The sequence below is a fragment of the Anoplophora glabripennis genome, unplaced genomic scaffold (genome assembly GCF_000390285.2).
Source record: "Anoplophora glabripennis isolate ALB-LARVAE unplaced genomic scaffold, Agla_2.0 scaffold55, whole genome shotgun sequence".
NCBI classification, from domain to species: Eukaryota; Metazoa; Arthropoda; class Insecta; order Coleoptera; family Cerambycidae; genus Anoplophora; species Anoplophora glabripennis.
In genome coordinates, this window is record NW_019416774.1 from 718,727 (window position 1) to 746,544 (window position 27,818).

The 27,818-nt window shown below is 31.6% G+C and overlaps 5 protein-coding genes across 9 annotated transcripts; all 5 read right to left on the reverse strand.

Annotated features, from left to right (window-relative positions):
* Window positions 1-6: 6 nt before the first annotated feature.
* Window positions 7-14,948, reverse strand: LOC108906064 (suppressor of cytokine signaling 5-like). 5 transcript variants are annotated; one of them, XM_018709210.2, is made up of 5 exons: window positions 14,395-14,629; window positions 13,230-13,416; window positions 9,274-9,949; window positions 5,193-5,536; window positions 7-4,213 (listed from the first exon to the last, which is right to left on the reverse strand). In XM_018709210.2, exons 3-5 carry the CDS (start codon window positions 9,912-9,914, stop codon window positions 3,735-3,737), a joined length of 1,464 nt encoding a protein of 487 aa, XP_018564726.1. In that variant the 5' UTR covers window positions 9,915-9,949; window positions 13,230-13,416; window positions 14,395-14,629; the 3' UTR covers window positions 7-3,734. The 5 variants fall into 5 exon arrangements, with proteins under 5 accessions (XP_018564726.1, XP_018564724.1, XP_018564730.1 ...); XM_018709208.1 differs by lacking the exons at window positions 13,230-13,416; window positions 14,395-14,629 and adding an exon at window positions 14,743-14,948; XM_018709214.2 differs by lacking the exon at window positions 13,230-13,416 and having other exon boundaries at window positions 14,487-14,629.
* A 319-nt stretch (window positions 14,949-15,267) lies between these two features.
* LOC108906052 (peroxisomal biogenesis factor 3) lies at window positions 15,268-17,104 on the reverse strand. Its single transcript, XM_018709194.1, has 4 exons — window positions 16,775-17,104; window positions 16,516-16,722; window positions 16,175-16,354; window positions 15,268-15,684 (listed from the first exon to the last, which is right to left on the reverse strand). Exons 1-4 carry the CDS (start codon window positions 17,102-17,104, stop codon window positions 15,370-15,372), a joined length of 1,032 nt encoding a protein of 343 aa, XP_018564710.1. The 3' UTR covers window positions 15,268-15,369.
* Window positions 17,105-18,336: 1,232 nt separating this feature from the next.
* Window positions 18,337-19,466, reverse strand: LOC108906050. The gene has a single exon (XM_018709192.1). It carries the CDS (start codon window positions 19,447-19,449, stop codon window positions 18,346-18,348), a length of 1,104 nt encoding a protein of 367 aa, XP_018564708.1. The 5' UTR covers window positions 19,450-19,466; the 3' UTR covers window positions 18,337-18,345.
* Window positions 19,438-21,082, reverse strand: LOC108906051 (m7GpppX diphosphatase). Its single transcript, XM_018709193.1, has 4 exons — window positions 20,740-21,082; window positions 20,543-20,688; window positions 20,165-20,386; window positions 19,438-19,726 (listed from the first exon to the last, which is right to left on the reverse strand). Exons 1-4 carry the CDS (start codon window positions 21,080-21,082, stop codon window positions 19,451-19,453), a joined length of 987 nt encoding a protein of 328 aa, XP_018564709.1. The 3' UTR covers window positions 19,438-19,450.
* Window positions 21,083-23,925: 2,843 nt separating this feature from the next.
* On the reverse strand, window positions 23,926-26,837 carry LOC108906063 (zinc finger protein 664-like). The gene is made up of 8 exons (XM_018709207.1): window positions 26,815-26,837; window positions 26,626-26,762; window positions 26,089-26,398; window positions 25,850-26,033; window positions 25,259-25,428; window positions 24,854-25,115; window positions 24,224-24,381; window positions 23,926-24,160 (listed from the first exon to the last, which is right to left on the reverse strand). The coding sequence occupies exons 1-8, from the start codon at window positions 26,822-26,824 to the stop codon at window positions 23,958-23,960; spliced, it is 1,434 nt and encodes a 477-aa protein (XP_018564723.1). The 5' UTR covers window positions 26,825-26,837; the 3' UTR covers window positions 23,926-23,957.
* Window positions 26,838-27,818: the final 981 nt, after the last annotated feature.

Consider the following 27,818-nt stretch of genomic DNA (forward strand, 5'->3'; position numbering starts at 1 on the left):
CAAACGTAAAATATAATCATTTAATAATCACAAGATGAATTACGCTATTTTACATAAAGTATTTTACAATACCACTTATAAATTAAAACATTGCACAAACTTTTTGATTTATAAAAAGTTTATTACAAAATCCTCCTTTGAACTAGCCCTAAGTGATGTTCCACGTTACAAATTTAATTATAACAGCTTATCGGATAATCAACAGTTTGAAAATAAAAAAAAAATATATGAAACATCACGCCTAACAATTAACAATAATTATATATGTTAAAAAATGTAAATGTAATACTTAAAGCGTTATTATGAGTAATCATTTCAAATAAAAATACTATTTATTGTTTATATACAATCCCTCACAATTCTTCATATATAGAATCACAAGTTTTAACATTTCTTTTATAATGTCTAAAAATCAACAGTTTGGCACCTATTTTTTAAAAATAGTAAACAAAACTTTTCAATCTCCGCCAACCAAACCTTATTTTTTTATATTTTGGCCCCAACAGAGAACTAAAATGCAGAATTTGGATAATCGTTATCAATGTACCAATAAATAATTAAAACGATTATAAATTAATCATTCACGGATCACAAGAATGCATAATACTGATAGCTAAAATTCGAATCTACACCTCTAAAGGGCTCATTTTCAAGTTCGGCAGCAATTTTCCTTAAACGCATTAAAACATGGTTCCAGCATAATAATCCTGAAATTAAATTATTTGTATCGGACTTCCCGTTTGACTAAGTCAAAACAAACGGCAATGACCTCGGCACAGATTTTTCTTCAGCGGTATTATTCGCAACTAAAATCTGGCCATGTGAAAATAAAACATTTTTCTGCTAAAAAGAAATTACTTATTAACGTTTTTACGATACCCAAATCCGGTATCACAGGATCAACATTTTTAATCCCAGATGTGAGTTGGGATTTCGAAAACTGGACTCGTTTGTAATTGAACAAAACAATAATCTGCTTACATTAAACCTTTGGAATAAAAAAGTAGTACGGCTTAATTTGGAAACTTTTCTATTCAGTTTAGGCGAAGTAGCATTCGAAGTACGTTTATTCTAAAAATTTCAAGTTTATCCAACAAATGCTTTTTAAAATATATAAATTTGAATTATGTTTCAATTTGTAATTAACCAAGATGAGGTGCAAAGTCGTAAAACCTAACACGCTGCACACTGCTGGACTGTTGGTGGTTCTTCGGCATTCCACGGCACAAGGACCAACATACTGCGACAGTGATGGCTAATAATTTTTTGAAGTGAAAAATTTTTTTGACGAATACAAAAAATAGGTAAAACAGCCGACAATTGAAACATTTCCTTTAGAAGTAACGAGTAAGAATGTGAAAATGCCCGCTTTTCCCATTTACCCATAAATATACTCCTTTATAGTGAAATTTTATTATGCCCTTTAAAAATAGGGAAGTTGAATAAGTTCTCGCCGTTTTCCAAAAGATAGCGCTACCAGAAGTGCGTCTGCGTAGTTTAAGATGGTAACGCACCTAAAACAGACACTCTAAGCCAGCTTGAAATTCAGTGTTATTTCGCCGTTAAAAATATCGAACTTTGTGCCGAACAAAGACTATTTGCAGAGAAAAAATTTGCTGCTGAAGCACACAGAATTCTTATCGAGACTTACGGCAACTATCTTCTATCACAAACGACGTGCAGATTGGTTGAGACACTTCGAAAATAATGCTTTTGACTTTGAAGATAAAGAACGTTCTGGCGCACCGAATTACTTCATAAAGACTCGTGTCAGGGGCTAACTGAACTCGTCGAATCATTAGGAGTTGATCACACAATGGTTTCCAAATATTTAAAAACATTAAGAATGATTTCAAATTAAGAATATTGAGCGCCATACTAGTTGAAGCCAAGAAAAGTTGAACGCCATTCTTGCATGTGTGAACAGCTGCTTCAACGGGAGAAAAGGAAAGGTATTTTAAGGTATAAACCTATGCGTAGAAAATTATGGGATAAGCCTGGCCGTGCATCAACAGCTTCTGCTCTGCATTTGGTGGGATCAGCTGGGTGTAGTTTATTATGCTCAACCCAAATGAAGTCTCACGGGAGATCACCAATGTTTCCTCTAATTTTTTCGCTGACTACGCGGTACAAAAGTATATGGGAGCAAAAATGTTCAGAAGTGGAAGGCAGACCTGTGCCTGTGGTTGAAGTCACAATTTTTTTTTTTAAATAAATCTTAAAAACTGCATTTTAAAGCAATTGTAAAATTTGAATTTTTGCCATTTTCAGAGGCAATTCTTTTAAAAAATTAAACTTAAAAAATGGTGAACAAGCCCATTGTACGCAGAATACAAAAACGGCTGCGCAACTTTCGGAAAATTAGCGCGTTCCCACGCACCCGCGTGGCTTAAAGGGAACTTTGGGGATCACTATCGAATACAATTGATGCATTTGAGACGAACATTGAAGGAAAAACTACCACTACACGAGCAAAGATACGACAAAGTGATTTTGTAGCATGACAACGCTGGGCCACATGTTGCAAAACCGGTGAAAAACTACTTGGAAATGCCATTTTACCAGACATTGTCCCTTCTGATTATCATTTGTTCCGATCGATGGCACATAGCCTGGCTCTGGAGCACTTACATTCTTATGAAAGTGCCAAAAACTGGGGCGACTCTTAGATAGCCTCAAGAGACGTGTCATTTTCCCGATGTAGAATTAAAATTGGGGATACACATGTCTGCAAGTGACCCACTTTTAGTATTACGTCAAGAGCGCCAGCTTGATGCCGCCCGGACGCACCAGGGTTCCAGGAAGGGACCACGGCGGATTGGCGCCAGCGACCAGATGCTTACTCAATACCTACCGACTCCACACCAAGAGGACTCTCTAGCTCACCCCGACAACACGTATTCTTCACTAATTTGTTTTCAATAAAAATACTTTTATTTTTACCGTTGAGAGCGTTTTATTTTGCTGCACACCGAAAGCAACCATCAAAATGCTGCCAGAAAGATGGGAAAAAATAATGCCTGGACAGTACTTTCAGTGACATGTTTTTTACCAATTTTTTTAAATAAAGCATCAATTTCCACAAAAAAAACAGCGAGAACTGATTCAACATCCCATTACTTATATTTATTAATATAACTAATTCTGCAAAACATTTTATTTCGTAACATTAACGCAGCAAAAGGATATTTGTGAATTTTCTTAAATGTGTCAAAATAATAAGAATTTCTATTTAAAGAAACAGCACAGTAACGAATTTCTTGAATTTATGCAGCTCTATAAAATTTACCATAATTTGATGAAATTTCTTCCATTTTTCCACCACGCGGATTATAAAATTATTCATTTTTTATTAAATAACAAATTTATTTCGCACTTTTGGCTAATCTCTTGTAATGAATTCCTTAAATCAGAGAAAATAAACAAATTTATGATAAATTTTCGTCCACGTATAAATTTTACGGTGTCTGCATTTCACTCCATATAATTTTTTTTTTATTCAAAAAGCCTGGCAAGAACGAAATATACAAACTTCAACTCAAACGTGATATTAGACAATTAGTACTTAATACAAAACTGATATGTTAATTTTATATTTATACGATTCATAAAAAAGAAATGTGTATTTGCGACGGCAAATAGAAACGACAATAAATAGTCTTACGAATTAGAGGCGACTAACTTACTTCCTCCGTTAAGTATAGAAACTTCCAAAATTTAGTCAGGCCGATCAATCAGGTCGGCATATTTCTAAGCTCCAACCACTGGACGTCGTCGTCGAACCGTTCCACCCTAACCTTTTGCCTGTAATGGTACTCTTTTAAGTAGGTCTTGAGGGTTTTGGGTAATTGCAGTTGGTTTATGTTGTCGTACGTCAACCTACTAACAATCGCCGCTCTAGCCAAATGCTGCAAGGAAAACGTGAAATTTCTATGTAGAGGCCAAGTCAGCACCGGTTCGAAAAACATACAGCTACTCGGGTCTTTGTAGTGTTCGATAAGGCCACATACTGTATCGGAGGTAAAAACACCAGGGTCGTGAGAATCAAAGCTGAACTTGTGGTTCCACTGTTCTATACGGGCGTGTAAGGAACGGCTGTACTTGCGGAACGAGACGCTGAACAGAAACTCCTCTTGGGCGGAATCCCTCAACAGGAAAGTCCCTTCTGGTTTCCCGTCCAGTAACCTTTCGGCCTCGTATCGATCCATCTTTCCTGAAATGTCTTACGCTTTAGTATTTCCTGAGATCAAAAGCAGCCTCTGTATAAATATGACCCACGTTCATTGTTACACCATGTATAAGTAAATATTATTGAATTGAAAATAATATTAAGAGGGCTTTATAGTAAATAGGCAACTGGCAATACATTTTTATAGATTTTATTACACAGATCGTCTAAATATGAATTAATGCACAAATAACAGACTTTCCTCCATTCTAGTGCAGATTTTCTATAAAATGGAGTTAGTTTGAAACTCAAATTACTCTTTGTTGTAAAGAAATTTGTAATTTGCATTGTAAATTACAAATTTCTTTCCACCAAAAAGTTATTTGAGTTGCAAACCAAGTCCATTTTATAGAAAATCTGCGTTAAAATGGGGGAAAGTCTGTTATTTGTGCATTGATTCACATTTAGACGAACTGTGTACTAAAATTTATAAAAATGTATTGCTGAGTGCCTATTTGCTATAGAATCCTCATAAGTTAAATTAAGGCTTGTCAAAGTAGGCACCTTTAGTAGTTTCAGCATAAACAAAGTTTAAATAATCACACAACTCCAATAAAAAACGTTTTTTTTCAAAATTTAAACATAAATTGTTGCGAGAAACTTAACGTGACATAATTTTCCCCTCATATTTAGACAAACTGTGCAATAAAATCTATAAAAATGTATTGCTGGTTGGCTATTTGCTATAGAGCCCTCTTAATACAAATCAAGACTAAAATATCTTCCTGAAATTAAGACCAAATTAAGTACAATGCAAAAATTATTTCACACTTTTTTTTTATTCAAAACACTCGGAAATAAAAAGATTAACGAAATTCCTCTTGAATATTTCACAAATATATGTCAAAAAAATAAATAAATATGAAAGATAAGGAAAATAACCCTTATTTATCACGTAATAAATAGTACAGGTATAAATTTGTAAAAGACTGCTAATTTTTCATAATTATTATCGTTCGCTTACCCCAGTAAAAACTGCAGTTAGTAATATTCAACAAATCAGGCACAAGGCAATGTATAAAGTCCACCTGAGTGTGACAACCAGGTATGGTGTCCAGCGGGCACGACGTCAAGGTGACGTTATTTTGAAAGAGGGCCCTGAGCGACTCGACACTAAGATCCGGAGGGCACACCAACTGTAACCGTCTCGGTATCTGCGATTGGCCACAGTCCGCCTCGACGTCCGAGCAGAGCAACTGTACCCTCCTTAGCGATCTGAAATTGGCAGGCGCCGCTACGCCTTGTTCTATCTCCCGGGCTCGAGCCAGTCGGGCCGCCTCTTCACAGTCTTCGTGTGAGCTTCGCATCCTAAAAAAATGATACGCAAAATTTGGTCTGTTGTTCCTTTATCTATCTGCTTGCTATTTGTTGAAAAAGAAAAGAAATAAAATGAACTATTATAAACCGGCAAATTCTCCAGACCAGGCTCTAGGTGAGATTATTTATTTAAGTACTTAATACATGTGATAGTATTTCTTTAGTCATTTCCGTTGAATGTTTTGATAGTGAAATGATAAAGTTTTCCAAACAGAAAACAAGCAATGTGTATTAGCGTTTCCTGTAGTTAAGAACGTTTATCTACTTTTTGAGTTATAAATATGATATTCTTTTCAGTTTTTCAGATTGCTGTTTACAAATAGCACTCCCTTCTGTTTGGCTTAAAAATAAAAAAAGAAGAGGTTTTGAGACAAATGACCTTCACAGTACTAAAGACAATAGTTTGGCTTATCATCAGTAAAAATTTGGAATTTTTTTATCAATCAACAAAAAAATTACGAGTGAAAGTGAGATGTATCAATTTTGTAGGCAGAAAACCGTGATTTTTTCAACATTTTCATTAATAACTAAAAAATGGCACAACGAAACTAACTGAAATTTTAGCACACAATAGAGTAATAGTGAGGCTATATTTGGTCCAAATTTCAAATTTTTTTGCTTCTACGTTTTCTTAATATAGGTTTTCCAAACTCAGGGGTCTATTTCATTTATTTCGATAGTAGTTGCTGGCAACTTTTTAAATTACCCGAGCTGGGTTTGGAGACTTAAAATTATATTAACTCGCACCATCTGTAACCAGCATTTGAATAGAATTCAATATATTCATATCACACTCCCCTACATCGTTGCGATTTTCTGTATCACACATATTAAAACTATAAACAAACACAAAATACACGTAAACCAAATTTGGAATACAATGTTACAATTTGTATAAAATAATTAGAAAGCTTTTTTAAAATACCTGCATATTAGTCTGTTCAGAGACTCCATTACTGTTTCATATTTATCTCAGAGAAAACACAACATAGTTATCAAACAATGTTATCAAGTCATGTGTTCAAACTTGTAAATAACATCATTATAAATGTGAATCACTGGTAAAGAAAAACATTTTGCGGTTGACCTTTAATTTGAACAAATTTAATTTTAGTAAACAAAATTGTTCTCAGTAAAATCTTATTAATACTTTTTTTATACTTATTTACATTAGGTATTAATTTTCATGTTGAAAATAGGAATGTATAATTTTGACTGAATTAATAAATGGCTGGCTCAAACTTCTAATGGGTTATTTTTAGTTCATCCCACACCACAAGTCAATTGGATATCACCAATAAACATGTTTTAAGTTTATAAAAGATTACAGTTCAGAAGTTTAACAATACCACTCAAACATCAATTTACAGCAATTAAATACACAATGATTCTGTCATTATGTTTTATAAGCAAGTGTATTATATACCAATGCACCAAACAAACGAGCTAGATAAAATATTTTCATGTCCTTATTTCTTCACCGTAATTCTAAATAAATTTATTTAAATATACAGTGTGCCTCATTTTATAGATGTAAGGCCATTAATTAGTACAAAATATTCAAATATTGATTAAATAGCAGATATGTGTATCTGAAAATATAAAAAACCTGGAATGGGTACTTTTTAGCTAACTATAGTTTTCAATGTGCTTTCTTAGTCTATTTAATACGAAATATGAAATACATTAGTTCAAAAAAGTATCTAGAATTTGTCATTTAAAAATTCCACGTAGTGGATTTAAATTTCTTTTTTGATGGAAAACTGGTAACACTAGTCTACTTTGATACGAAGTTTGAGCAGGATCCATCAAGTAGTTTGTTTACAGCTGTTAATTTTGTTAATTAGTGTGCTCCGTGATTTTTGCTATGGATAATGGTATTGAACAAAGAGTTTGCCTAAAATTTTGTGCTACCAACGGAACTACTTATGCTGTATCGTTGAAAACGTTGGGAAAAACGTACCATGAATCAGTTGTATCGAAAACTCAAGCACAGGAATGGTATAAAGCAATCAAACATGGTCGAGCAATAGTTATGGTTGTCCTTCAAAATCTTCAACCGAAGAAAATATTGATAAAGTGAAGGAAATGGTGCTTGTATAGTTTGAGAGTGCTGGCATATGTACTAAACATATCCCACGAATCAATTCGCACTATTTTAATTTAGGTTTTGGAAATGAAATGCGTCACAGCACGGTTGGTTTCAAAAGAGCTGAATTTTCTTCAAAAAGAGCATTGAAAAGGTGTTGCTGAAGACATGCTTGAACGAGCTAATTCGGTATCTACATTCATGCAATGCATTATAACGGGTGACGAGACATGGGTTTACGAGTTTTACATGCAAACGAGCCAACAAGCTTCAGAATGATTTTCTGAGCGGAAACCAAAAAAACCACGTCAAAGTCTCAACTTTGACTATTGTGGTGTTGTTCTCACAGAATTCCTTGCGGATGGAAAAATAGTGAACAACGAATATTTTCTGAACATTTTAAGGCATTTGAGAGAGTATCCACAGCAAAAAACAAGATTTATGGAAGGACAATTCTTGGATTTTTAGCCACCATAATGCACTATAATTTGAATGAATTTTTGACCAAAAACGCAACAAATGTCATCGAGCAGCCAACGTAATCACCAGATATGGCCCCTGCTGACTTTTTCTCTTCTTCTGACTAAAATTATCACTTCGTGGAAGAAAAAACAAAAACCAATGAAGGAACAGCCTATAGCGGGGAAAATTTATTGCTTCAAATGGAGCCCATTTTAACCCTTTCGCTGCGCAATACGTCTGAACGTAGCTACCGCGCCGTGCGCGAAAATTTACCGCATGCGAATATATTCGTCTGGAGCAGTTAGACTACTTATATTTTTACATTATGTTGTGTTAAATTAAATTAAAATATGTTTAAACGTTTCAAAATAATTGTAATAGATTAATTTATTAATATTTCATTATAAAGCAGAAACTGAAAGAGAGATGAACAATCTTGGCATTATTACCAGTACCTCCTTCCACAAAAATAATTGCCACAATCGCTATAAGCTCCGCCCGCAAAAATTACCTATACCAGTTGCAACAACCGAGTCACTAATGCGCATGGTTGCGAATATATACGGTTTGAGCAGCCTGATCCAATTTAACTATTCAAGCGAATTAATTCGTCTGGAGTAGTTTGAGCCCTATAAATTTTTAGCGAATAAATACGTCTGGAGCAGTGAAAGGGTTAAGGGAGACTAAATAAATTTTGATAATTAATTGAACATATTGTACATTATTGACAAATTCTGGATACTTTTTTGACAGAATATATATACCTGGCTGGCGTTCCAAACCATTTTGTTACTGTTGCGCAATTAATTTTAAAAAATTGGCAATAGTGCACACTTAAGCAGAGAACGCTTTAGGCGCATCGCGGTCCGTTCTGGGCTGACCTGATCCCGGTCTTTTACAAAATCCTGTACGCTCTTCTTTAAATTGTCGATTACATTGCGAGATTCTTTGGAAAAGATCGAGCGAGACGAGCTTGGGAACGTTTAGTATACATTATAAAACATGGGATCACCTAATGCGTTCTCTCCTTTAATGTTGCGTAGCTAAGGCGCTGAGATAAATAATTTAAAATTGTTTTAACTTTTAATAAAATATTTTCTATCCAAGACATTCTGAGGTTTATGTTTACAGACAATTTATTTCAAAGTTATATATGATAAAACATATGTTAACTCACCATTGCATATCCAGAAAAGGTGCGCTAATGATAATATTCGGGATTGAACTAGTAGCAGGTGCAGTACTATAAATACCCCTAATTCCATCAGTTTGTTCAATCTCAATGTTGGGTATTTGATCTGATACCTCCGCCTGCGCTGCTCGACTTTCGCTGTAATCCCTTACATCTACATTTGAACTACTGCTGCTAACGGAAGCCTCTGTTGGCGTTTTCTCACTAGTTTCGCTAGCGGCAACCGCATTAGTCCCTGAGAAATGATCATTGGTACGTCTGTAACAAGTACATCTGCAACAATTTTGATTTTCTTGATTGAAGGCAACTTTGGGCTCTTTTTTGGTACAGTTAAATTTAATGCTCCACTTTGGAGATTTTTTTATCGAATTGGTACTTGTACTGGGTGATGTAGCGAGTGGAGGTGACTTTTTATTTCTCTTTGATGTAAAATGCAAAGGCCTTGCACGTCTGAGGTTGAATAAACTGATCTTGCTCTTTTTATCTTTCGACGACATTGGAGCTTCAGAATTACTACTGTCGCTTTCTACGAGCTCCGATTTGTCGCAGGAGCACCTGTCTCCATTTGGTGTACTGTTACCGTTCATTTTTCCGAAAAGTCGTGAAGAAATACTTTGTAACAACATAAATATGTTACATTTCTTGTCTTCTTTGGCACAGCCTGAAATTAAAAAATTTATATAACACCACAAAGAATTAGGTAAAACCATTGCAAGTTTAACAAAATGATCCTTCACCAAGTGAGTATAAAACAAAGTGTAAAACCGTTGACTTAGCTTTCACCTCAGTAATAGTTAAATATATTTTAACTACATCTGCTACAGATGATATTCAGAGATTCTTTTCATCTATTATCGAGTGAACTGTATGATACGATCTCTTTTTCTATTAAAAAAAGCTTACCACAAATGAAAGACATAATTAATAATGCTGTGGATGACCACAAATCACACCTGGTCACAAACTACTAACACCTGTACTCAAAAATGTATGAATGAAATTGAATGAGATGTTATCAATAACGATATCATAATACCAATCTTACCTGTTGTCAACTCAAATCATAGTAAACAAATTTTATTCACTTTCAAGAAATATTGTGAATCCTCAACTACACATAAAATTTTACATTTTTTTTAACGAAGCAATCTCAGTTTGCTGACTTGGCACAAAGTTTTGTTTCAAAGGGATGAATAGAAACTTGTCAAAACTAAACATATCTGATATGTTGCTTATAAAAGGAATCTGATGTTTTGTATTTGTCTGCATTTTTCAATATAAGATTATTTCATTAATTTGTTAAATATTTCATAGGTGGCAAAATATCCAAAAAATAAAGAGAAAATTGAAACTTTTCTTAAAACAATTCAATAAAACAGCGATAGGAGTATTTTTCCATACTTAAGTCACACTTTGTATACAATATGTTTGGAAAGTTAAAATTGGAAAGAAATAAAAATAATCTATAACAGCCTACTGAAGCTTTAAAACGAGCAGATGAGGATGATTGGGAAAAATATGTAGCAATATTTGCAAAAAAAAGTTAAAAGCACAAACAGAACAGAAGTATTAATCGGAAATGATCAATCAATTTACTATCTTATCTAAAATATTTGTTAACTAACTACACACTAATAAAAAACAATATAGGTATATGCATTTATCAGGTAAATCCATACACTCTGCTATTTGATAGTAAAGATCAAGTTACTACGTTAATTTTTCAATCTTGCATCTGGCCTTTATATGTGAGCAATATTGTAATAACAATTACTGTAAAATGTGTGCATATATATAATTGATTTTAAATTGACTATATTCAGTTTTATTATAGAATTATATTCAGATTTATTATAGAACATCACATAGAAAACATTAAATTACTACTCACTAAACTAATAAGAAATTTGGACACAGCACGACAATGAATCTGAATACCTACCAAACTTCTATTAAAGTAAATCAAATTTGGAGAGGTCACATAAGTTTATACGTTAACAACATAATGATGTCTTTATAAAATGCAAACTTGTCCTAACTTGTTGGGAAGCTGAAATTGATAACTGATAAAGTTGGGCTGCAAACTATAAATATAAAACTGTGTGTATTTACAGGGTGACTCATTTTTTATTCAGAAATAAAATAGGGCATTCAATTTTATTATTTATTTTATTTCATTACTTCTGTCTTCAAGGACACATCAATCAGCAAATAGGTGAGTTTAGAATACTGAAAAATCATGTCAAGCAGGTGGTGATTGGTGAAATTAGTCATTATATTTTGAGTTATTTAGGGAATGATTTTTAGGTCCATGATGAAAAAATTGAAAATGAAATTTCAGAAATAGAAAATTAAAATAAGAGTAGCCTTCCCCCAGATCTCAAAAATATATATATAAGCAGAATATTTCGTAACCAACTGATATATACAAGTTGTTTTCATATTTTTCTTAAAACGTTAACGTGGTTTTAAAACATGAAATGTTAGTATCAAATTGTAAGATGGAATGGTAGTATCATATTCAGCCCTATGCTGTATGAACATTGACTTCATATCAAGGTTGAAATTATATGAAAAAATCAGCCCTATGCTGTATGAACATTGACTTCATATCAAGGTTGAAATTATAAGAAAAAATGACATTTAGACAGACATTTCAATAAAAATGGAGGTTTACTATGCTGTAAAAAACAAATTGATTGAAATTTGTCAAGGGTTTGAAATGATGTCAAGTAACCTTGAAAACTTCAAAAGTTGGTATGCACTAAAGCAGAAATTGATAAAACTGCAGATCAAGGTTGACAAATGTCAAGAATTGTAACGGAAGTCGAAAACCTTCACGTTACGAAACTTGAAACCAATTTAATCAACAATTCTTGTTGCTCCAGCTAGGGTAGCACAAATAATTTATTCCCGTGCAATATTACATAACCTGTATATCCTTTGATATGAAAATTTGGATGATTATAATGGTAAGTGTAGCATTACTTCGATTTAACAAAGGTATAATGTTAATTTTATTTTAGAAATGTTGAATGATGATGAAAATGACGAATTAGAAGAAGATAATTATACATATAGATTATAAGAAGAAATAATTTTCAGAAAGGCCGTATATTATAGGAAATAGGCTAATTCAAAATTAATAAAAATATCCATATGAAATAAAATATTTTTAATTTAATATTTAAGTGTTTTTAATTACTTATAGATTTTAACAAGTTTTCTAATGCCACATTCAAAATAAATATACTATTTTTTAAATAATTGTTATAAGTTTTTTTCTAACATTTCGATGTGACTCCTTAACATATCATGCCACTCAAATGATTTAGCTGAAAATGCAAAATAATTAATAATAAATAATAAAAAATTAATGTAAAAAGTTTCATACTGAAAGATTTTCCTAGATCTCTATAACTTGGGGGTGCCCATATATTAAATTTTTAATAAAACCTCCAAAAGTTTTTTTTCTAGATTTGTTAAAATTTCAATTACAGCAATGCCACCTCCACTTAATTATTCTTATTATTAAGTGAATTTTCCTAGCTTTAGCTTTTACTTTGGTTCTTTTTCCAAAACCCAACTCTGGAATATTTACACCTGAACACGAGGCAAACAATCCAGTAATGTTTGCATATTTTTCTTCTATGTCGGTAAGGGGCTTTTCACCTCTTATTTTTCCTGGTATATGGGGTATACATTCTATAAATGCCTGTAATTTAAAATATACTTAGTAATTTAATTTAAAAGTTGCAATTTGGTATCTATTACATATTATAAATACATGCTGTCATTTTGTCTTTTTTAAGTGTAGGTAAATACTTATAATACGATTTATACAAAGAGCAATAACTGATAAGTATGTTCACAAGCAAAATATTTTGTTGACTGGTAAATTCACATAAGCTTAGTGCTTACTTATTTTTAAGTTCCCTTACCTTTTTCGATCCTTCTGCATTTTTACTGCTCCTCTCATTGCATTCACCTCTTGAGAAATACGTTCCCAGGCTTTCTCTTCTTATCATTTTATTATATCCGTCTGATCAATAATTATTTCCAAAAATTTTGTATATTGCGAACGGGTGGCTTTTTTTGATGGGATATATTTAAAAGTAACAAATAAGTCTAGAAATTGTTTTGTTAATTTTATGTTGTGATATTTACCGTTTATATGCAATTTATAAATTCAGAATAACAAAACTGATGATTAAGAATATTATAATACAATTTTTGACTGATGTCACCGTTTCTGTTCATATAGATTGTTTCCATAATCACCGGTATCTCCATATAGCAAATAGCGACGTTGCCACAAATAAACTTGAAATAAATTTCAATCAATTTTAATGTCAACGTATTGTAAGCAAGTGTTCTTAGTGCATACCAATTTTCTCCAAAATTGAAGAACAAATCAATTTTCATTGAAATCACTTCAAGGTTGATATTAATTTCAATGTTTTTACAGCATAGGGCTGATTGTATCATCAGTTGATTAAAATAATATATTTTGCAGATACATGATCAACTCTTTGGTTTGAGGGAGGGTACTCTACTTTAATTTTATATTTTCCAAATTTTGTTAGATACAAAAAGTGTACACCAATGACATTTTTTCAAAACAATCAAAACTGACTTCTTTTAGGGATTCAATAACTTACAAAGAGCCATTCTTAATGTTTTTAACAGTTGCAGTTAATCCTAAATACAAGTATTTGTGATATATAAAGAAATGAAATAACGTGTTATGTCCTAGACATAGCTGATTCTTGCACAGTATGTTGACGATGTGGTCTTTAATAAATCAAGACATATTCTAGGAGAAAAGTGAGAAAACCAAAACACAATAAACTTGATCACGTTGTGGCCTTGTACCAGGTGCGATCAGTGGTTTTACTTGGACAATAAAAATTATACAGGACCTATGCAGAAATTGAACACGAATTACATCTTTTAAAATACATTTTAGAACGAATTGATATATTCCTAATTTATGATAAAATAATGTTTATTATATTCATATTCTTATTACCATACGTATAACATCAATAAAAAATGTTCTTTTATAAAAGAAAATTAAGTATAAATAAAAAAAATAGGTAGTACCTTAACTATGCATGCCTTAGGTATATTATGATTTCGGATAATTACTTTCATAAAAACAGCTATAAGACTCTAGATAGGGCATAAATACGTACTTATTATAACTTTTTTTCATTAAATTTAAATAAGATTTTCGTATACGAACTGAATAGAAATGAGTAAACGTAGTGGCTCCGCCATTTTGATTGACTAAAGATTGCCAGCGCCAACATTTCATTCCATATGAATCGACTTTCACATTGCTCCTGATTAAACTGATTACTCTCATTTGATAGATTACCCTTACCAATTAAAAATGTAATTAATGAAGTACATACGTAAAATAAAAAAAACAAATTACGTCATACATACTTTTCAAGTGGGCTGGGCTTCGATAACAGATACTCATATAATCCTCTTGATGGACTTATTGTAGAAATATAAAATATTCCTAAAAGAACCAAAATTTCCCCTTATATTTTTTTAACACGTACGTAGAAGATGCAAAAAATAAAAACCTGTCCACATGTATAAACACTACGGTTACTTTTCACTGACACTCAAATTTTATTTGACATTTAGTTATTTTTCTTTATTTGTTTGCTCTAGTGCAAACAGAAAGTTCCTAAGAAACAAAAACGGTACATACAGGGTGGAACTAATTAACTTGTCGCATTTACGTACATCCAAACAAAAATGGAACATACAGGGTAGAACTAATTAACTTCTCACATTTACGTACATCAAAATGAACTTAGAAATATAGGGTGTCAAATCTAAAGCTTTGCTTGCCACATTTCTGAATGTAACTAACTATACCCTGGCTTCATGTGCTCGTTAAGTATACATTTTTTTGCAAGGGTTCTATCAAATAGGTAGGGTTTTAAATAGTCATACTAAATAAAAACATTTGTTTATTAATAAAAACTTATAAATATTCCCACTAATTTACTTTTTATAACACCATATGTACACCTAAATCATATTGAACAAATATTCCTACAATAAACTCTCATATATGTTTGCACTTAAAATTTGTAATTTTTCGCTTGCAATTAACTGTTGAATTAAAAGTTGGGGAAAAGACTGTTTTGAAAGTAATCCGTTAATAATAGGCAATAGTTTAGCCAAAGGTTTCTTTATTTCAAACGGATTTTGGAAACGGTCGACTTCTGTGTGTGGAAGCGTTATTGTACCATTTTGTGTATAGAACTCTGCTATCTGATCTCCTAACAATATAAATCCTCGATTAATGCAGTGAGTTGTCAGAGATTTGACTTCATCGCTGTCAAGAAAGTCAGCTGTGTCACGCAACTGAAAAGTGTATTTAATATAAAATTTATTTGATTATAGGAACAATAACTTCAAAGAACTTATTAGTATCTTTCACTTTTAAAATTTAGAAAACAGACAATCAAAAACATACTTGAAAATTTAAAATTAATTTGTACATGCCTAATAAGATCTCACATTTCCTGTTACACGTTAAATGCTCATAAGAAGGTATAATATAATAAACAGAAAAAATTTCTACAATTTCTAGCAATTCCAATAAAAATTATATTTAATTTTTAGTACAACCCATTAACGTCTGTTAAGCCGTTAAGCTCTATTTTGACCTAAGAATATCCTATAACTGTGTCACACTCTTTAGAAAACTCCCTATATTTATTGAATATCGATATCCCTAAAGTTAACAAATTAAATGTAAACGAAATTGTATGCAAGTAAAGAATAGTATTGGGTGTCTTTATACTTTTTAAATATAAACTAATTGAAGTTATATGACAAATAACATACTTACGATATTATTGAACATTTCGTTTGAATTATTTAAGTTTTCATGTAATATGTAGCTCTTAAACTTATCAATAGGGTTTTCATTATTCGTAGCAACAGCTGTTTGTAATGACCAATAAATGGCTTCCAAATCACTTAGTTTTAACTGTTTTTTTAAATTTACACCATCCATTATTTTCTTCACCTAAAAAATATGATTTTTAACGTTATGTTAATATTAAAATATTTCACAGCAAACAGCGTCTTATTTGTACTATTGCACTCTGGCTACATTAAGAACAGAATATTGAACAATAAAAAAAAGGACAATATATGATTTCGTCTGGAATATAACAATGTACTTACCTCAATTTCCATAACTTTCGACAATTTAGAAACACCTAAATCAAGAAATGTTTGACAAACCGATAAATATTTTTCTTGCATTTCAGTAGAAATTGAATTTGGATCTTTATATAAATAGCCTCCAATAATACTCATTTGTATCCTCAAAGTAACAACCAACATTACCGTGGAATAAATTATAACACCTGATTTTGCAAACACTAATATCTGCAATCAAAAATCACATCACAAATTTATCAAAACAATTGTTTATACGTACTTTTAAATCGTTCCATAATGACAATTTGTTTTCTGGATTAGTTTTCAACATTTCAATTATTTCATCAGTATTGATTGCTTTAAAAATCACTTCATATAGTGCCCCTGATAAATTAGATATTGTCTGATCACAAGTGCGACTAATACTTTCAAAATGGTTTTGTTTACGATTTCTTTCAAGGAATTCTATCGTTTCCTTTTCTTGCCACTCTCTTAATCTTTGCTGTGCATATTTGGTTAAAAGTATAGATCCTGTAATTATAATACCGCCAACAATAAATTTATTTCTGTGCCTAGAGAAAAATCCACGAATTCTAGAAAATACACTCATACTGTGCAGAGTAATTTCCTCAATTAATAATATAAATATATTTAAATTTTCGAATAACAAATTAATTTACAATAAAATTTGCAGTCACATAATATTTAATATAGAATAAATCTATATTGAAATTAGAATAATAAACTTTAAACTTTGATTTGTTGGTTTATAACCTTTATAACTTGAAACTTGAACCACCACAGAACATCCAGGAAAAGAACAGAAACTAATGGTGATGCCAGATGACTTGTGTTAAAAGTCAGTATAATAATCCCCAGAATCCATCTAACAGCTATTAAATAAGTTTTTGGAATAATATTTAATTTTCCACCTGACTTAATTAAATTAGAAAAAATTCAAGTCCAAGTCTAAACGTCAATTCTGACACAGTTAAATGGCAGTACCATAGAAAAAGGAAGAGTATAGATAGAGGCACCCGACTGTTCTTCTTCTTTAATTTATATTTATGGCCTTCCCTTTTGGGAACTTGGCCAGAGCAGGACAACCGCCTATACCTATTTTAATTCACCTGTAGCATATACACACTGGAACTGATGCATATTCTTAGGGCCTATCGATTTGGCAAAAATAGTAACTATTAAGAAACTTAGAGTTACTCTGAAATGATATTAGTTGCTAATAGGTACTAATTTTGCCGAAACGAAAGCCCCTCTTATCTTTATAACGCCAATGTTTAAGATATGCAACCCGAATGCACGGCTTTACGTCTCTCTCGCACTCATTGATATTGACAACAATGGAAGTTGGATGGCATATAAATAGAACTAATAAAAATTTAACAATGTTTTGAATTCCACCGAGTAAGAGTTACTTTTCAATTAATGAAATACTCATCGCGGGCAAATATTGGAGAACCAATTTAATTTAAAAGAGCAAAATAAATTAAAATATTTTTTAATTGCAACAGCAGATATAAAGGGTAATAAATTCAATCATTTTTCTCTAAAAGGATGTTGAAAATTAGATTATATTCTACGTTTTACATAGTACGGACACGTTAAAAATTACCAAAATTAAAAAAAATGTCAATTATAAATTATATGAAGTTGGAAGGTATGGAGGGAACAGGGACTGCAATTAATCTGCACAAATCCTGCCATTTTCCAGGACTGGGTGTTTTATCAGGTGGTAGAACTTTATTTTATTATTTTCTATATTCTATGTTGCATTTATTAGAGCGGTGTTTTAATAAATAAAACAAATTTTAAGTAATACTTTTTATAAAATATTTACTCAATAAACGGTTCGTACATAAAAATATATGACACACTTAAATCATTAGACTTTGAGTACAACGGTGGTAGCATTTTGTTAAATTTGTGAAGATGTTTTATTGTATTAAGCATCATAGGCTTGGATATGTTTAAAAGATTAATCATCGAGTCACTTTGCCACTGTTTAAATGCCTCGTCTTCACTTTTCGCATATTTAAATAAAACTTTTGCAACGTCAAACTTTTTGAGGCCGCCGGAAGTTTCAATGAAAATTTGCAGCTTTTTTTCTAACACCCAAATTAAAACAGAATCACTCTGACTCGACGATGTTTGGCAAACTATCATTAACTTTAAGGAATTATACAAGGAATGCCTAAAAATGTCTTTGAACGAATGAAAAATATCACTAAGGCTGTCCGTTGATATAGCAGAATTATTGTCTAAAAACTTCACGGTATTGAGCCATATCCTCAGCGTGTTTTGATTGTAAATAATTCCCAGCCAATTCAAACAGAACTTACAAACGATTACTTTATCGTTTCCTTTAATGTTCAACAAATTGGATTTGTTTATGTGGAGATAACAATGTGTGTAAAAAATATCGGTTTCCTTAGGATCTAAAGACACGTTATCCTTGCTACTCTGTGCATGGCAAAACCATTCGTTCGGATCAGAACTGTCTGAAGGTAAGGGCAATATTCTTTGAAATTTGATGGGAACGTTTAAAGCTTTGCTGCAATTAATACACTGGACTGTGTAGTTGACACCTTTGGTAAGCACGGGTTTGTTACTGAGGGACTCGATACTAGCCACGGTATTTTGTAACAGCTCAGTTTTAAAACTTCCCAAATTCTCTAAACTATTATTTGTCACAAATCTGAATACGATATAATTGTCGGTTTGTTTAAAAGACGATAAACTGTTCGGTACCGCATTAATGCCTTTACAAAGAATCGTCGAAACTCGATCATCGTCTATTATTTTAATTTGTTCCTCGTCCAAAATAATTTTAACAGTTGTATTACAATTTAACAAAGAAACAAATGCATTCACACTCTGTAGTCTTGGTCTTACTTCTAAAATAACGGTTTTATAGTTTTTCTCGAGACTCAGTGACATTTCAAAGTTTTTTTGAAATGCCTTTCTGTTCTAACGCCAAAAATAATTTGTCGTTTTCTCTGACAACGAACGGAAGTGTCACTTTTTGGTAGTAATCTGGCAGTAATTCTATATTACTTATCACATTTGAAAGCAAATGAGCTCTTTCAGCTAATATTCCAGGAGCTTCGTGCTTTAAGTAGCAAAAGTGAACATGTAAATGGTAGAATGAAGGCTGATAATGTAAATATATTCTCAGTTGTGTACCTTCTAATCCATATTTATTTTTTATAACTTCCTGAAATTTAAAAATATATATTCAGAGATAAATATGCCACCGAATAAGATATATCAGTTACTATTTTTTGTTCACATTGTTAAGCCAAATGCAAGGATTTAGATCTACATTTTATCAAAAACGTTAATAACTTTAATAAAAAAATCTACTAATAAAAGAGAGAAGTATGTTTAACTTTTTTTTAAAAATTAACTGCTATTACTACGACTCTGAGTTAATTTTGGAGGCGCAACTATTGCTCCATCAAATTACTACTTGTTCCGATCCATGAAACACGGCCTGGCTAAGAAGCACCTCTAATCTTATGAATATACGAAAAATTAGATCGATTGGGGGATAGCATCAAAAGAAGTAGTGGCTAACAATGGACAATACATTGAAACATAATAATAAATGAAACGCATGCACGTTTTTGTACAACCTAAATTAGATACTTACAATTCCCTTCTCCCTAATATTTTTCAAGAGAGGTAAGTGTTCTTGAGTCAAATCTCGTAACGATTTAATATTTCTTCTATTAGAAATAGCTAGTAAGTACAATGTGTCTATTTCACCACTCCATTTTAAATCAGGTACCATAATAAATCCATTAACTGGATCTACATCTTCGAAAACTATTCTTTCCGATTCAGATTTATGTTCCAATATATTGTACACCCACTAAAATAAGATAAGTCATATTTTGATTCTTGAACTTTAAACTATGCTACAGTGCTATTTTATTGTGCACATTATCATGTAGGAATTAAATTCATCATATGACTACAAACTTTCTCTTATCCTCTTTCCATTTTTATGTAATATTCATGAACGTACCTGTAAACTAAATTGCTCATCAGTTAGGTATGGTAAGACTATATCATTATAAATTTGTGGTGTTTCATCTACGATGTGACACTTTTGAATAGAATATTTAAAAATGTGTTTTTCTGTTGCAGGATGAATTATTGTCGTTTTAATAGCTAAAAATTAAACTATTTAAAAAGAGTAATAGATTTTGTAAGTATACATACTATTTAATTTGCTCCGTGTAAAATATTTGTAATCTCCATATATATCATTTTGAAAAATCTTTTCTAAATGGCTTTTGTCTGTGAAATAGTCACTATCATTATTCAAATTTTCTTCGGCAAACGCTGTTTTTTCCAAAATTACTATAGCATCTCCTTCCTTCGAATCAAATGTTCCACTGAGATACACGGATTTTCTGTTACTATTGTTTTGCAATATGTTTTTTAATTTAAAATCAGATAAATCTTTAATAGTATTGTGTATACTATTTGAAGAATTTGATGTATTTTCTGAGTAATTAGAGTCGGAGGCAATGCTTTCGCTTGGTACATCCAAAGTGGCCATGTTGTCTTTTAGTTGTGTTTTCGTTTTGTATTTTTCCGTTTTTCTTTTTTTTCTTCTATTGGTATTGGTAACATAAAGTAAAATGTTGCCAATGTAAGTTATCATCCAAAGAGCAAAGCTAGGCAATTTTTTGTGACACAGTTGCTAATACCAACGTATTTGGTAAGGTAAATTATGAGTAAATCAAAGATTCTTGGAAAAATTTAAAAAATTTCGGATAGGTTCCTGTCAGACTATTAAATTTCCATCAAATTTATTTAATCAAAATTTTGATTTGGTCAAATTAGTAAAATAATTAATAAAAAGCACTTAAGATAGCCCCGAAAGATATCAGCATTGCACATTTTTTAATAATATTCCGTTTAACTGAAAAGCAAACAAATAATGTTAAATAAGAAAACGACCTTATTTTGCGCAGGAAATTAAGGTTGTATACAATATACATATTAAAAAATATATGTGTAAGCTCCCGTCAAATTAAAAATTAAATCAAGATCTGTGAAAAATGAAAAAGTCAAGGCGCGTACAGATAAAATGCCCTACACAGTCTGCGTCTGTTTTTAGTGCGTGCATTAGAAAGAGTACATAGATCCTTGATCCGTTGGTTGGGCAACATTCGAAATTCATCCGAACGTACCCCTGCTTCACTTCAATGTCATAGAATTTTTAGGTTAGGATTTTGTATCCCTGTCCCTGTCTCACTAATCGCTATGCAATTTATTTTATTTGTTTATTAAAGTTTACAGATTAGAAAATGGTTCGCAGAAGCTTTGATATCAGTGTTAGCTCACTTATCACTTGGTGATTCAGTATTTAAAAATTTCGTGCTATTATAGGTTAAAAACTTGAGTAAAACTTTAAAAACATCTTTGTGCCCTAATATCCCATCAAGATTTGTTAATAACAGCCATAATGTTTACATATATAAGGAATTTTATTAATTACTGGTACTTTAGGTATTTACTAGTAACCGAATTGTATATGGTGGAAAAATGGGAAAGGGCCATGTTTCGTATCCTTTTAATTTTTTAATATATTTGTAGGTAGTTATTTATGTATTACTTAGTATGAATATTGTACATTATATGGGTTCCTTAATTTATATTAGATATTGTAATATTTATATTACTAGCAATTGCTTATGCGTTTAATACTACTGTAATGATGGGGTTGGTAAGATGGACAACAAATTCTGTTTTTGCATCAGAAGTTCCAAGAGAAGCCGATATGACTGGTACCATTTATACTAAAAGTGATTTGTAATGTTATATAGTCAAATAGATGTTATCAATAGTACCTTATATGTATTACGAATATAATTTATGATTTAAATAGTTTTGTTACTTTGCAAATATTTTCTTAATTTAAAATAAGTAGGCCAATAACCGTACGAAAGTTCGATGGGTCTTAATGTGACTATAACTTGAATTATTTAGAAACGAGTGATGGAACATTTTTATCAGCATGAAAAAAAAATGCTAAACTTGTGGAATCTTCTGTTGAATTATGTGCGTTTGAGATTATTACATCATATGTTCATTGATTTAGTAGTAAAAGACTAAATATTATGGAAATATATTCATATAATACACTCGTAGGGAAAGTATTCATGAAAAAAAAAAAATTGTTTTATTTTTCTTTTTACTAAAATTTAAAAAAATTCAAGAAATATTTTAAGTCGTTTAGCATAATTATATTCCGTATATCTATTCTTCAAATATTTACTTGTGTAAACAAATTCCAATGTACGGAAATTGTTTGGTGTATCACTAATGTAGTTATTTACTAACTTGCTAAACTTGTAAACAGTGTGTTTAACAGCAATCGTTAAATTTACATACCCGAAAGCATAACGTGAAAATATGCACAAGAAATGCTGTAATTTGCTAAGTAATTATTTTAGAGGTCAGAATTACTTACTCATATCATATCCTTCTGATAGAGTGCACTAATTTTTACTATTGTTAGATAAAAATCAATATTTGGTAATTTTGAATAGACAGACAATTATTATTATTTAATTTTGGTTACTTATAAATAATTAGAAATTGTATTTTTGTTTTTTTTTTTTCTGAAAAAGTAAAAAATAATCTGTTTTTATACACTGTGTTCCACTTTGAGAAGTGCCATATGTAAAATCTGTTTCTAACCTAATTTTGTGGTCTACTGTTTTAAAAAAATATGCCAAAAGCTGAAAGTATTCTTTGTTAAAAAAATAACTGAAATGAACTGAAACATTGGATGCAAACGATTGCAGAGGCCACTACGCAACGTCTTAGATGTTAACAACCTAGGGGTTCTAATAGCAGGTCGGCCCCCACAGAGCTTAGCCCGAGAACAAAAACTGGCGATGACCAGATATAAAGGCAGTATAACAACCCGAAAAACTATCATACATTAAATATTTTTCTTAGTGTTTATATAAAATTTTTTAATTTTTGGACATAGCAGGCCATGAACTTGAGATAAAAATGGAAATTACGAATGGTAAATGAGATTTCATCGAATACTGAAAAAAAAAAAAAAAAATTAAATCGATCTGCGTTCTAAAATATGAAGGTACTGTATTTATAAAAACATAAAACACACCACAAAAATGAGGCAACCCCCAAATCCAAAGCCAAATGCTGTGTGGAAGAGGGCTACACTTGAAAAAATGCGGACAAACACCAATTATCCATCGAAATTACCAATGACGACCCCAGGGATCTAGCCCGGACCAGAATAGTAAACCTGGCCAAGAAATGCTTGCCACCACACACTCGACCGACTACGCTACCATGGCGATAATGCAACATTCATGTAGCAAAAAAGGTTGTAAGGTAAATAAAGCTGCATTATTAATATAACAATATATTTCAGTCAAAGTACAAATTCAGGTATCTTTTTCAATTGATCTAATTTTCTCTTTGTTATGAACCTTTTTATGAGACGACAAAGAACTAGGATAAGAGAATCTTTTATTGCATGCCGAACAGGCATAAGGTTTGACATCACTATGTGTTCGCGAATGAATCGTTAACAATTTTTTATCCGAAAACGCTTTGCCACAAGTTCCACAAAAATGATCTTTTTCTCCTAAAAAGTACCGAGACTTTACTTACAAGCAACGTTTCACTAAACCCGCAAAAGTACTCTTACCTGTATGTGACTTCATGTGACTATGAAGATGTGACGACATTTTGTATCGTTTAGGGCAAATGGTACAGGCATACGGTCTTTCACCCGTATGTGTTCTCATGTGGATAGTAAGGTCTCCAGATCTAGAAACCCTTTTACCACAAGTACTGCATATAAATCTAAAACAATTAAAAAGGTTTGCGACATACTGTGGCATTCGTTACGGTAAATTTTACCAGCAACATGCAATTTGCAACAATGAAGCTGACGAATTAGAATATATTTTATTTCGTATAACAAATTGTGAGATTTTAGATTTTTTTAGAATTCATTAATACCAACACGCAAGATGTCCAGAAATGAATGGGACAAACTCCAGTGGTAGTTTTCTTGCATAAAAATAAACGGACTTAGGTTTTAGTAAAATTTTGCTTTAAAAAATTAGAGGCTTACAAAACACTTTTATTCAATTTTTGATTACTGTGTTAGGTTTTTAAATATTTTAATACACAATATAGATCAGTCGAAGATTAACACACGCTATTACGGACATTTTTTAATAAATGTGATGGATTATATTAAAATAATAATAAAAACAAAATATCCTAATAAACAGAGAAAACACAATATAATAACTACAAATTATAGTACCTTTTTTCACCAGTATGAGTTAACATATGAGCTTTGAGTGTTGAACTGGAACGGAAAGCTTTTGGACAATCGGTACATTTATAAGGTCTTTCTCCCGTATGCTGTCGGGTGTGAATAATCAGATTATGTACATAAACAAAACTTTTTCCACAATGTGTGCACACGTAAGGTCTTTCAGCAGTGTGTATCCTCATGTGGATATTGCGAGTGAAGGAATGGGCAAACCCTTTGTTACAAATCTTGCACTGATATGGTTTTTTACCTAAAATTACGCGACAGTCAAAATTAACAAAAATGAATTAACATTGACTCTATATACATTTTTAATTTGTCTACAATAGCAAGGAAAAATTTTAAAAAATGTTTTTAAAAATATAATGTACTTATTAATATATAAGTTATTACCTGTATGCGTTTTCATGTGGCTGTATAATCCTCCCGGATCTACAAATGCTTTCGAACACACTGAGCAAGTTATGGGTTTTTCTCCAGTGTGACGTCTTAAGTGGATTTTTAAATCGCTGGCCTTGTAAAATACTTTTTTACACATTGTACACTCAAATTTTTTGTTGGTCCTAAAATTAAATTTTATTACATACAAACCTTTTTTTAGCAATATAAACAAGAACTGAAAAATGGTTGACAAATGCTTGTGTTGGCGGGTGAATATATTACATAAAACATTTTTTTAATCTATTAAATAGTGTCAGTTTACCAAAAAATCAGTCGCCATAAAATTCCTTAAATCGCCATATATAAACAAGTGTTATAAATTGACATTTTATGCAATTTGAAGGAATATTCAAATATGATGATAACAGTGTGGCCAAAAATAAGAATGGTATTATAGTTTTAAAGATAAATTGAATTTAACATCCTCTAGTGTCCGGGAACCAATAAAGGCCAAAAAGAAGCGAAATCAACTGTAGTTTACAGTTTATCAAAATTTAAGTTGCATTAGGTACAAATCATTTGCTAAATAAATATTGATTATACCTGTGTAGTCTCAAATGCCTTTTTAAAAGCTTCAATTCGCTGAATTGCTTATTACATTCACAACAATAGTGACAATTTTCAGAAGGGTGAAACGACGTTAAATGATAATTTAATGAAGTATTAATTAATTCCATATCACAAAGCTCGCATTTCGATTCATTATTTTGAACTGGTATTGCCTGTCCTAAAAATTTTAAACCAAAATGCTTTACAAAATCATTTTTAAATATCATTCATACCTTTTTCATTATCCGTATTCACTATACATGGCGCTTCAATTTTTACATTTACCAAATTTTCATTTTTTAGGTCATTATTATACACATCATAATCTCCCTGATCAATAAAATGATTATCCGAGTCATGAAATAAGGGATCAAAACTATCATGTAATGATTTTTCAAACGATTCATCCTCTTTGAGTTTTTCAAATATTTTCCTCAAAAACCTATCATTAATTTCACATAACTGTCTGAAAGAATATGCTTCGTGTAATCTTTTCTCGCAATTTGCACATATTAGATTAGGGAGGCCATCTCCAGTTTGAACCTAAAAATAATTTTACATCCTGCAATGACTGAATGAATCGTATGCAATATTTTACTGTACATTTTTTGATCAAAATAAAGTACCTAACAAATAAATTTAGATTCCTGGAAATTAGAAAATTTATTTCAATATTAGAGGAAGGATAACCGTTGAAAGTACGAAAAATCTTGTGATTATTTTAAGCATCTAATAGTAATAATGCGTCTTAATGTTATGAACCAATTTACCTGCACCGAAGTACACTGTATTAATATTGTGTCTATCGATGAATTAAAAATATCTTGCATGTCACTCTCAGCTTTTAAGCAAACTCGACATACTTTTTCAAAAGATTCTAGATCCATTAATAAATTCTCCATTGCATCTATAATTTATAAACAAATATATACATTTATAATAAATATTGCATTTAATACATGTTTCCATTTTTATATCAACTCTTTTTGGTAATGTTGTCTTTCCGTTACTTAATTTTGGTTATGTTTTTTCTGGAATCTTAAGATTCTGGTAATTTCTACCAGGTAGGCCATTTTTTGCGAATAACAGCTAATCCTCCAGTTGGTTACGTATTCACGGTTAATTATTCTATGTGATTTTATATTGATAATGAAAATTGGAAAGTACGGATTAATATTTTTATCACAAAATTATGGTGATAACCTTCGTTAATAAATTGTTCAAAAATTCTCTACAAACTCGCTATTTAGATTAGAAATTGAACACCGCTTCTAATCCTAGCAATAATAATTATCCTTATTATATTTATATTGTGACTTACCTACCCAACTAGTTAGTTTACGACAACATTTGAAAACAATGGATTTTAGCATTATCATTATCAAAAACTAAAGAGATATAATATTGTACTTACCCGCGGTTATGATATGACGTCACATGGAGAGTAAATAACGATTTATGGAGATTATCCGTGCCCGACTAACAGGCATATATAAGACTTTTCAAATTACTCGCTCTTAGCTTATGTACACTGTTACAGTATCCGTTGTTTTCTATAAAAGCAATACTAAAAATTTTATACACATTTGTGTATAGTGTTCTAACAATTTTTTTTCTGATATGTGACCGCGCGCCATTATTCTATGGCTAGAAATTGGCCTCAATGATTTGGGATCGAGGGGGATTATCCCTCTTTATCCTGCCTCATCTCGTGTAGGCCTGGACAGCCTTCGTAGGTGGGCCCCATCCGTCGTCTACCCCGACCGCAAATGCGGCCGGTGTAGGCGCTTTGTGGGACCTCCTTTTGTCCTGGCTGGGCCCCGCCGGCTAGGGCCCTTTCTTCTGGCGCTCTTCTTGCTTCGCCGGCTCGTCTGTGTAAACCCCGGGGGTAGTGTCATGTTTATGTGTGGTATGGTTGGGTAGGGTAGTGCGGCTATGCAGCCTGGGATGCGCTTTGCTAAGG